The sequence below is a fragment of the Trachymyrmex septentrionalis genome, unplaced genomic scaffold, assembly GCF_001594115.1.
Source record: "Trachymyrmex septentrionalis isolate Tsep2-gDNA-1 unplaced genomic scaffold, Tsep1.0 scaffold13, whole genome shotgun sequence".
Classification (NCBI taxonomy): Eukaryota; Metazoa; Arthropoda; class Insecta; order Hymenoptera; family Formicidae; genus Trachymyrmex; species Trachymyrmex septentrionalis.
The window spans coordinates 5,091,549-5,103,500 of NW_017304438.1; the positions used below are offsets into that span (position 1 = coordinate 5,091,549).

Below are 11,952 nucleotides of genomic sequence, written 5' to 3' on the forward strand. Positions count from 1 at the left end.
AAAAATCATCGTAGCCAAAAAAATAAAACATTTTAAAGAAACTTGAAACTTATATTTCAGCATGCTCACTTTTATAGCATGCTTTTGACAGCTTTTCAAAAAAATTTTGTGTTTATAGTTCTGTATCTTAATAAATATCACGTTGTTGCATTTCTTAAAATTACGTATATTTAACAATGCGCAGTTTGATAAAGTTTTTTTTTTCAAAAAGTTCAATATTTACGAAAAACAGTACAAAGATTTATATCCAAAATGTTTTTTTAAAAATTTTCTTATGATTTTTCTTGACTCAATTACGCAATATTGAAACTAAACCTACATTGTTAAATAACCAACGGAGAAATTTGGTAAAAAATAATCACTAAAAATTTTATCTTCTCAATTCTGTAGAATTAAATTTAAAAACGATCAGAAATTTGTTAAAATACAAATTTCGAGCTTCAAAATACTTCTTCAATTTTTTACGATGATATTTCACCGAATTTTAATGTTGATTGTGAATTATGCAGGTATTAACTTTAATAACGCGTAATTCAGTCAAGAAAAATCATAAGAAAATTTTTAAAAAAGCATTTTGGAGGTAAATGTTTGTACTGTTTTCCAAAAATATTGAACTTTTTGAAAAAAAAAAAATTTTTTTTATCAAACTACACACTGTACTTAAATGTAAAATTAAAATGCTTCAAAATGCTTTTTTTATTTTTTTGCCTGCGATGATTTTTTAGTGAGTTACGATGACCTGAATATTATAGTTTTATGTTCAATTTTAAGTTCTATGTTCGGAAATTTTTCGACGGTAGTGTATATATAAAATTATCATTGCTCTAGAGTAATACGCACATAATTAAAGAAAACTAAGTAACTGTTTAGTACTCTTATGAGATCCATTCTCATGAATCACTCTTAAGTCATTTTTCAAATAAATTATTGTACAATAACTTCAGAATAAAAAATGCAATTTAAACAAGCAAAATCGAGGAATATCATAGGTTACTTGTCACTAAAAGAAGTTTGTGAGATTTCACATTGAATTCATCCTATATCGGGTGATTAAAATATGTTGCTTTCTTAAAATCGCCAATAACAAAATAAAAAGATTTGCTTTAAGCTTGAGCGTATGATAATACGCAAAAACAATTGCGTGTGGTCCACATCTAAATACCTGGAGATATTATTAGCGTTGTCGAGAAAACACTCCGCATCTCGAATTACCCGACTAGGATTGCGCAACACATGTGATATCTTACAAATGCGCTCTACTTATTATTAATTATTTCTTTGAACATTTGTGCACAATCTGTAGGATAAAGTTGGTACAATTTTCAACATTGTACAATTCTAAATGAAATAAAATCTGATTTGCAAGATTCAATATGGTAATCCTCTCTTTGTGTAGAGGGTACTGAACTCGGTACTAAAGATTACCAGACAAGAAAAAATCAAACTTTGAAAGTTGGATTCAAATCTTATTTCGTTTAGAATTGTACGATGTTTGAAATTGTATCACTTTATCTTATATGAATATACTATTATCAGTACACTACATAATCTGTGTCAAATCTGATTTGAAACATTTTGTCATGTACCTGAGGTAATCATTTCATAAAAATATCTTTCTTCATTATACATAATACCCTGACAACTATATAATTTCTTTCATATCAACAATCAGATCTATTTACAATGATAGAACGGTATTGAAAATAGGTATTTTTCGTACATATATTCGACGGTATTTTGCATGTTAAAAGACTTAAATTTTAATATAAGGAATGGCAACAGCAGGAAAGTAAGAAACCGAAATAAAGATATAATATGCTTATTCTGACGGATTTTTTCGGTTCGGAACAATCTTGCTCTTTTTCTTTGACGAATCATTTAATAGACATTCTTCTCGAAAAGATTGAGGATATTTTTGATCAGGATAGTTCCACGCCTGTATGTCCGCTGTACCAAATATTTGGTAGGCAATATATGTACTGCAAGATACACCCGCAGTAACGGTAAATACTCTTCTCCACGAATCGAGAGATTGCTGCAGAAAACGTAACGTTATTTTAGCTTTTTAGAAAAAAAATAGAGATAGAGAAAATTAAAGAAGAAAATATAACGCTTACGCTTTCTTGTGTGAGCAGACCAGCTGCTATAGGAGATAGGAAACTGGCAGTCATGTGAATTGTCTGTGCGAACGCTAACACTGGTCCTGAAAATAATAAATATTGATTTATAAATATTTCCATACAAACAAATATATTCGTACTGAAAATACACGCACTGACCAGCAAAATTGGGTGCGATGTCGACGATGTTGGCCATTGCGCCCGCGTAGCCGGCTGTTATAAGAGTAACAGCTATAAACCACACGATCAAAACCAGGATAATATCGCAGCCCAAGTATCCAATTAAGATCACAAGAATTCCGGGAACCACTTGAGCTATAAGCAAAAAAATCGATTGCTGCAATTTATCTTCCGAGTATTGATTAAGTTAAGGAAAGTGACGAATAAACTCACATAGTGCGGTAAATATCTTGCGCACAGTGATTAAAGTCATGATTTGCCGCGTGACTAGGAGATCCGCAACGTAGCAGAATACAACGGAGCTTAAGTAGCTACAGATAAATGGTGCACCTGACAGGATACCATTCTAAACGAGTTAATAACGTTTATTATTATGCGTTAGCCATTATATATTGTAAAATTTAAAAAAGAATATTTTCAAATGATAAATACGTACCGCTTGTATACTGAATCCTAACACCGTCTTCATATACATCGGGCCGGGAATGATAAAGACATAATGTACCCATATTCTTCCGAAGGTTGTAATACCGATAGCCCATGCTGGCCAAGACGTGAGTATAGATTTCCAAGGAACGGGCAGATCCTTTAAGAGAAAAAAATATATGTAATTACATGCGTTTATTCTAAAAAGATATTTCTTAAATGCGTTTTCGGTATGGCATCGGTAGTAGGCTTCTTTTCCAATGTTTTTTCTATTGCTTATAACTTTTTTTTTATTAATAAAGATACATTTGCCTGGAACCGTTATGTTTCTTAATGTCTAGCGTTTCGATTAAAAAGAATTTTTTAATAATATATTCATTTTTATGAAAGTTATAAGCAATTGAATTGGATTGGGTATGCTATACATTAGTGTTGTTCCCAAAGTGAGGTATTTAAGAGTTAATAATCAGTTACTATGAATTACTTTACCTCGTCTGCTCCGATAACTTGATTTCTAACGCATTCCTGAATGTAACGAAGTTCCGGCTTAGATATTCGGGGATGCGAAGCAGGTGTGTCGAAGGCGCAAAGATACCAAAAGATACACCAGACGAGACCGATGGTGCCAGTCGTGTAGAACACAATCCTCCATCCGAAGTGGGCGATGATGAACGCGCACAACGGATAGGTCAATCCAATGCCGATGCTGAACCCTGAATATAGACAACCTAGATGTTAGGAATAGCTCACCCTACGATCCCGGAAGGAAGCTGAAACATGATGCTTGTCGAATGGTCTTCATCTTGATTTGTTACGATTCATGCGTGGTGATGATCACTCTTCAGTTGAGGTGTATCGTATCTCATTCTGTAAAGCGATTCAAGTAAAGACTTAGTACGCAGGGACGGTGATAGGGCATGATGAAGCTGTTAATAGTGGGACAATGAAACTTCTATGTCTGCAAATAATAAAAGTTTAAACTCGTACTTCTACCTGCAAAATAAGTGTCACTCTTCTTACGCAGAGAATCACAAAAAATATATCATATTGAAAAAAATAAATTTATACGCGTATAAGTCAAGAAGAAAGTGCAGATCTTTATTTCTATAACAGCACTTCTTTTGTTGCTGCCTTATTGTTATTGTTATAAATGCACTCGTGTAAAAATTTATTACTTACGTTCATAATTAAAATATTTTTAATATCATAAAATATCATACTCAAAATGGTCAAATAATATTTGTTTAATAACCACTTTAAACGATTTATAATTCATGTCAGAATTTGAGATATTTTTTATAATTTTATATGCCATTATAATACGAACAAAAAAACATTTACGGAATTAGAATACAATAAATAAAATATATTAAAAAATACACAGCATATAAAATCAAACTATTTATTCTATACTTAAATCAGACGCGAATTATAGACCGTGCAAAACGAATTGAAAGATATAAATAATATTCGATATTTTGTGCTGATAGAAATAAAGTCTAATAAGTAGCTTAGGTGTAATAGTTTAGAGAGCAGAAAAAAATTAACGCGGTACAGTTTAAATAAAACAAAATGAAATTTGTGGTCCGTCTCTGGAAAAGTTTGAGTGAGAAAGATGATTAGATTTATTAATTACGCACGCGCGCGTACTGCAGACAAATGAATGTAGTCAAAAGATAGATTTTGTACATATAAGAAAGACAAGTGTATAAAGACAATATACATGTTCGACGAGTCCGGCTGATTCTACCAGCTGGAAGTATACTCGGCCTTTCTCATGCTGTTGAGCGGTCGCTGTTGAGTATACCCCTCGGTCCGGCGAATGCAACCTCGTGGAGATGAACTATTTTGGGATCATTAACAAGTGATCAATTCTGGCGCAGATCGATGCGCAACGTTTATACAGAATTATTTTCATTTTAGCAAGAGATTATTTTCTTGATCCGGAATTTTGAACTGAAACAATAATATGTAGTTTCTCATTCGAACTTCCATATTCCATTCTGAAAGAAGCGTGCATTAGTATTCACGTGAACACAATCGAAAGAAATATGCGAGTTTCATTTTACGGCATTATATACTTGCGACTGTAATATGAGGCTACGCGCATAGTTTTCGCCTAATTTTGGATCGAACGTATCGAAGTTTCACTGTAACACACGAAAATCTCTGTTAGCTGGTAGTTTATAACGTACCTTGAAAGGAAGACATGAAGCGTGAGCGTTCCACGGGTGGAATCCAGTGCCCGATTACGGCGTACATCGCGGGCCATGTGAGTCCCTGTTCTCAACAAAAAAATCAACATAAGTCACAAAAAACTTTTTTTGCTATCCCAATCAATAGATAAATTTCAATAATATTTAAAAGATTGTTCTGTCCAAAAGATTTGAAATGTCTTTTAGTCTTTATGACATTCTTTAAATATTTATCTTGTTTAGATATATGACAGTAAAGTTTATCATATAAAGCATTAATTATATATATTGTATAAATAATATATAGTAAATTAGGTGCAATGAGTTTCACATATATTGTAGCTTATAATGTGGTAAACAAAAATGTTACATACACATGACTTAAAGTATGGATAATTCTTGAATTATGATGTCTCAAAGATGCTCCGTGAGCACCAGTTTTACTCTTTTAATACACCATAAAAACTCCGTTATTCAGTTTTATTATCTTTTGGTCATCACATTATAAGTTCATCATATGTGAAAACTAATTCATTTCACTAGGACCCAATTTTCTGTATAATTATAGTGCAAGATATTTTTATTCGATTAATGACTTACACTGGCAAAGCCCTGTATACTACGTAACGCTATCATGGCCCCATAATGGATCTCCGCGGCAGTCGGCATAAGCAAACTGCAGATAGCAGTGACAGCTTGAGATCCGCCAAATATGGTTTTAGTACCGAAGTACTGAGTGAGAACACCGCCGAGCATTTGCGAAAGTATATAACACCAATAAAAGGAACTGAGAATGGTTGATTGAATAGTTGGACTCCACTCGAACTCGCCAGCGTCCTATTTATAAGAATGAAGATATGATATTATAGTGCACTATATATGCGCAAATTGCGACAAATTAAGAGAATTAATTTTTCACCAGATTGAAAAATGGAGAAGGTTAGAATTTATTAAGAAAAAAATTATTAAGAGTTAAATTTATTGAGAGTGTTTAATAAGTATTAGTTTCAATCTTTTCTTGTCACAAATCGTTATTTTCTTAAAAATTATAGTTCTAAAAAGATAGAGTAGGGAAAAATTTATAGTTTTTAAGAAAAAAGAAATAAACAGTATATTTTTAATTTAATAAAATCTCTCTTGCTTTGCTGCTTATTTTTCTTTTATTACTAATGATGAAAAATGTTTAGTAATTCATTAATCTTACTAGCTTGAATTATCTTATTAAATCAAAATTATTTCCATAGCAAAAAAAGTTACAGTAATAAAGTCACAATAAAATCAAGGTAACGCGCAAAGGGTAGGTCCGCTTTGTCAGATTGATATCGTTATGACATTAGTACATTAGTGAAACTGTGATAAAGATTGTCATCTTATTGTGGTACTGTTATACAGATTAAGATAATGTGACGTCACACACTGAGTTTTTAATACACAATGACATCATAATTTATATATGATTATTGTGAATAAATGTGATCTTTTTTTGTTATGGTAATACATAATTTGCTTTTACAATCACTTATTTGATTTGCTATTGAGTTTTTTTTTATAACTTTGCTTCGTCTTTTTATTAAAACTTGTATGCTGAATATTCTTTAAGGAAATTTTTCTTGGTCCTGACGTCAATATGTAAAATACATTTGTATTATATTTACGTTATATATTACGACACACAAAGTAATCTATACTGCATTCATTGTATTCAAAGAGATTGTCGCGCTGTTGATCTTGCCAGTTCACTATATAATAAAATATTCTGACTAAAATAAACTTGTCTGTGACTGAACAAATATTTACTAATATGAACGCATTCAAACCTCTTCAGACCTGATTTTAATGGAACTATGTTAAAAAAACGTTTATAAAAAATTCAAGTTAAGGGAACTTTATTAAGTAATTTATATTAAATAATTAATTTTTTCAAAATTTTAACTATTTTTTTAACATATATATTATTATGGACAGCTGCTCTAAGATGAGATCGATAAAATTAAATAATTTTAAGATATCTTCAAATTTGATATCCATTACAATGTATCCAGGATTTGAAGGAATTAATGCAATTTGATAAAAAAGAATTGTATAAAAGAACAAAAAAAATTTTTCTCTGCGTAGATTGGAAAGTTTCTTTTTTGTCGGGGAAATAAAAAAATTGTTATTTTGAGGATCTGACAAAATAAATGATACATGGATAAGAAAAGAAATAATGCGCTGTGTATTATATAATCGTACCTCTGGTCTGATTACAGTAGTGTTCTCTGAATATGACATATTTGATATTGTGTAGCACTGAGACGTTACCACGGCGGTTTCATTGTCTGATGTTGATGGCAACTTCGCCATAGCCACCATGGCGATATTAATGTCCGTTCTCATCATGAAGGATACGAGGAATCCGGAAAACGAAAGCATGTATAGCACGACACGTGCTGGAATCATATCTGCAATCATAAAATCAATGCAATCTGATTATTAAGAACCATATAAACCGTATCGACTTGCAATAGAAAGTGTAATGATAATTATTAATTGTCATTCTTTTTCTTTTTTTCCAAACAAAAAACTGTTTTGTCATGCTGATATGTTACAAAAAATATTACCTCCCAATTTTCGTAAACTGCAAGGTGGCTGTTCCGTGTACATATCGGATTCTTCATATCTGTAAAATAAATTACTGCATGATATGCAATATTTTTTGAAGTAAGTATTTTTAAAAGTCGTCTATTTTTCAAATAAAATTTTCAATTTTCTTTAGCTTATAAAGGAAGGATCAAGTAGCGTGTACTCGGATTTCGCTTAACTTTAAATAAATTTGATATTTTTTCCCTCACTAATTTATAAGCAAATGGCACAACACAATATTCAAGTATTTGCGAGAAATTTGAAAGTTTTGGAATTTTTTATTGAATTACGAATCGATATTGTACGTACGGTTGCAGGAATTAATGTTAAAATATTAAAATGTTTTAATTATAAAATGACAATTTTTTTATTACATGCGTTGCTTAATCATTCGTTTAAATGCAAAGTTCTGTAAGACTTTATATAAAAAAGACACATAAGAAGCTTTTAATGTAAATTTTTTGCGCTTAAATATTATTTATCGCTTACTCATGAATATGAGAGAGGGAGAGAGAGAAAATACTAATCATATTTAAAGTTAGGCTAAATCCGTGTGTACATACATTACTTGGCCGTCCTTTGGTTAGAGAATAATTTAATATCTGTGAGTGAAGTAAAAAACTATGAAAAATCTGATAAAATAATCGTAACAAGTTTCTTAAAAATACAAAGTAATATCGAGTACTTGTATATTTAAATGTTAATAAAATAAAAAATATATAATATGTTAATAAAAATAAAAAACATACTATTTAACAGGATAAAAATTACAAATACAAATAAAAGTAAGAATATATTTAATCTATTTTATATATTTAATGTGAAAATTTAGTTTTTCACCTTTGAGATTCTTCCATTTCCTTGCGTGGAGCTTTTGATATTGAATATTTGATGATGAACAGAATACAAAAACGAATCTGTTGTACATAAAGATCACCTTGGACTCTGCAAAATAAAGAGAATTAATCTAATTTAATAATTATCACTTTATAAAAATGAGTTTTTTAAATTTTATGGGACATATCGGTTTATATGAGTTTTCACGGTATTTGAACTATTGCATCAAGATCATGATTTATGCGAACAGAATGAAATTCCAACACGAAACTCATATCGACATTCTTGAAGTCCTTGTAAACGCCCCTGCAAAAATTTATTTATAAATATCGTGCTATTCCATTAAGAATCCGAAAAAATTAATTATAAAAAATAATTACTCTCTTTTGACTTTACAAGAGCTTTCTACACGATAGTTTTTCTCTTTTAATTATTAAATATCTTGCAAATCATGGTTTTGTTACGATATTAACAAACTATAAGTAATAGTATAATTTCCATTATTTAAAGATTTTTCGTGCCAATTTGTTACATACATGAAGCCTTTGTATTTTATGGAATAGATATGCATAAATAGTTTTGTATCATTTTTTATTTAGTTTAACGTGAGTTAAGCCTATTCTACAATTACGCTATTGTAAGTGATCGTAGTTGTAAAAATTCACCAATTACAACTGAATATGAGAAGAATATTCGATAGTGATTGGTCAATTCTTACAACTACAACCACTAACAATTACACTTACGCAATTGTAGAATAGGCTTTATTGCAATTATTTAAATTACAGTATAACGCAATTCTAACTAATAGCGAATTCGATTGGACGTAAGTACTCAGAGTGCACTTAAAGTCGTTACATATTAAAGCCATCATACACAAATAAAGATGTGTGTTTAATATAAATGTAAAAACGGATTAAACTGTGAAATTCTCAATACATTTTATGTGTTATTATAGTGCTTATTATAAGTAAAATCTACATTTTATTCAAAATATTTCCATTTTACTTTTATCCAGATTAGATCAGTGTACAATGGTTTTAGTATGCACACTATAAAAAAATAATAAATATTAATTTCAACTTAAAGACGTATAGTGAACTTACTGAAGCACGCAAAAATAATAAAATTAATATTTTTGTAATTTAATTTTAACATTTTTACATACCTCACAAAATCCATTATACTTTACTCTTTAACTTCAAATTAACTTCATTTTTTACAGTGCACACTAATGTACAAACTATTGCATTCAACCGAATTCGCTATAAATATATACAATGTCATATGATAAAACTATCACATTTTTTCTTTACAAAAGAAATTCCATATTTATCAAAACAGCTAGAAAAGTGCTATTATATTTTCGATAAAGTTAAATTAAATATACAAACATTGTTTAAAATATTTTGCGCACAATGAATTGTATTTAATAAATTTCTATACCAATTCTATATATTTCTAATAATCTTTAAATAATATGTTTAATTATTCTTTCTCGCTATTTAGATAAAGCACAAGAATAATTAGAATTGTATGTACAATTATATACTTCCGCAAAAATTGTTGAAATAGTCATTTATATATAACATGTATAGAATTGAAGGACAGCTTGAGTAGAAAAAAAATACAATTATTTTTTCCTGGAAAAAAAAAAAATGATTAATTGCACTTGGAAAATTTATGCTAAGTTTAACACGTGTTCCGTATAGCTCATTTTCTATTTTATTTTAACATAAGATGAATATTTAATTAAAGTAATATAAATATTTTGTAAAAGAATTAACACAAAAATGTAAAATGACAATTTGTAAGCAAACTGTGGAAGTATATACTTTTTGATATATTAAATTAACACGTTTATTTATTTATTTAATCTTGACTTTAAATTTTAAAATATATTATTTTCCTGTTATTTGTTTATTTGTTCTTGAATTGTACTCTTTTGATATTAAGAAATGTTAAATATCAATGTATTATAATATAAAATTTATACATTAACAAATAACATAATCACATTATGTTAAATTAGCACTCGGATGTGTTAAATATTTATCTCTAAAAAATAAATAAATAAATGAAATTTCTAAAAAATAGAAACTATATAATAAATTATATAAATTACAAAACTATATAAACACTATTAAACAAAGAGTTTCTAGGACCATACATGTGAACGCATAACAAGAAAAAAAAACCTTTAACAGTTAAGTTGAATATCTTAAGTGTTTAAATAATTCTTCTAAATTTATATACTACCTATGTAGTCATTTAAATTGTGCGTCAACTTGATTTTTCGAAACGCGAATCATTGAATTACAATAGTAATTGAATCATTGAATTACAATTCACACCTTTACAAATTAAGTTGCTTAGCAATTTATTAATTTGATGCAGACATTTGATAAAGATTTTATTAATGCTGGATAATATACTAAAATTTGTAAATAATTTTATTGCGAAAAATTATATAAAATTATATAATAATTATATTATATTGAGTTAAAAATTTAATTCAAAATTTTAACAAACTTAAGTAGACCGGTAATACAAATACTTAGTATTTTTGATTGTGTGCACAAAGTTATCAGGAATATAGAAAGAAGATGTATTGAAAAACATACCTATAGAAAAACTAAGGTCGACACAGAAAAACGAAGTTTGACCGATGAGACTGCTAACGGAAATGAAATCGAAAAACATACAAAGGCTAGGTAACAAAAGCAAGACAGAATATGAAAAAAGGGGGGATTAATATGTAGGAGGGAGAATGTATAGGATGTTGGAAAAAATTAGATAGGAGACAAAAAGTTAAGGATAGGGAGGGACGACTTAAACAGTAATTCCTTGTGATTTTGCTAAACTCATGTTTTTGTTTCCTTATATGCACCATTTCAGAAATTAATCTTTTATTATAGCTCGATTCGTTGTTTGAAATCTGCAAGTCATTACACTTGAAACTATGATTAGTTGTAAGATTGCGGTTGAATACAACAGGAGAACCACTTTTCTTTTTGAACATTAACGATGTGCTTATGGACTTTAGTTTTAAGTTGATGTTTTGTCTGTTCAACATATATCGTAATCATGACATGAAATTTTGTACACTATGCATTGAGTTGATTGTGAGATAGGCCGACTATTATTCATAGTCGATTTTTAAAACTATCCAAGTATAGTTTTAAAATGTCATCAATCAGAGAGCCGTATTAGCATCGTAAGACATTGCTTAATTGGTCTTAACATAAGAACTGATTATATATTGGTTATAAATTCTAAGACAGCCAATTTTTATGTATTACCAATTTTTATGTATTTTTTGAGGATAGGCAGAAAACTTTCTGAGATGATATCGATATAAAAAACAATGACGTGTTTCTCTTTAATTATGGAACAATTATCTACCAGAGAAAGTGGATTTCCCGTATAAGTCAAATAATAAATTAATTTTTTTAATAACAAATTTATTTAAAAAAAAATTACAAAAATGAATGAAATGTATAAAAAAGCATATTTATCAACAAAAATTTTAGAAGATAATTATGCAAGAATTCATAGTCAAAAGAATAATT

The 11,952-nt window shown here is 29.0% G+C and overlaps 1 protein-coding gene across 3 annotated transcripts in view; it reads right to left on the reverse strand.

The window, feature by feature from the left end:
• Nucleotides 1–1,647: 1,647 nt before the first annotated feature.
• Nucleotides 1,648–11,952, reverse strand: part of LOC108756806 (sialin-like) — a 14,878-nt gene continuing 4,573 nt past the window's right edge. For 2 of the 3 annotated variants that reach the window (XM_018500872.1, XM_018500871.1), the window contains exons 2-12: nt 8,384–8,488; nt 7,522–7,580; nt 7,154–7,362; nt 5,522–5,758; nt 4,922–5,006; nt 3,216–3,439; nt 2,737–2,886; nt 2,514–2,646; nt 2,280–2,435; nt 2,118–2,203; nt 1,648–2,035 (exon numbers count right to left, since the gene is read on the reverse strand). In XM_018500872.1, coding sequence (XP_018356374.1) covers nt 1,820–2,035; nt 2,118–2,203; nt 2,280–2,435; nt 2,514–2,646; nt 2,737–2,886; nt 3,216–3,439; nt 4,922–5,006; nt 5,522–5,758; nt 7,154–7,362; nt 7,522–7,580; nt 8,384–8,400 — 1,572 coding nt within the window. In that variant the 5' untranslated portion in view covers nt 8,401–8,488 and the 3' untranslated portion in view covers nt 1,648–1,819. Of the gene's footprint in view, nt 2,036–2,117; nt 2,204–2,279; nt 2,436–2,513; nt 2,647–2,736; nt 2,887–3,215; nt 3,440–4,921; nt 5,007–5,521; nt 5,759–7,153; nt 7,373–7,521; nt 7,581–8,383; nt 8,489–11,952 lie in introns of those variants that run through there. The other variant, XM_018500873.1, reaches the window with a different exon arrangement.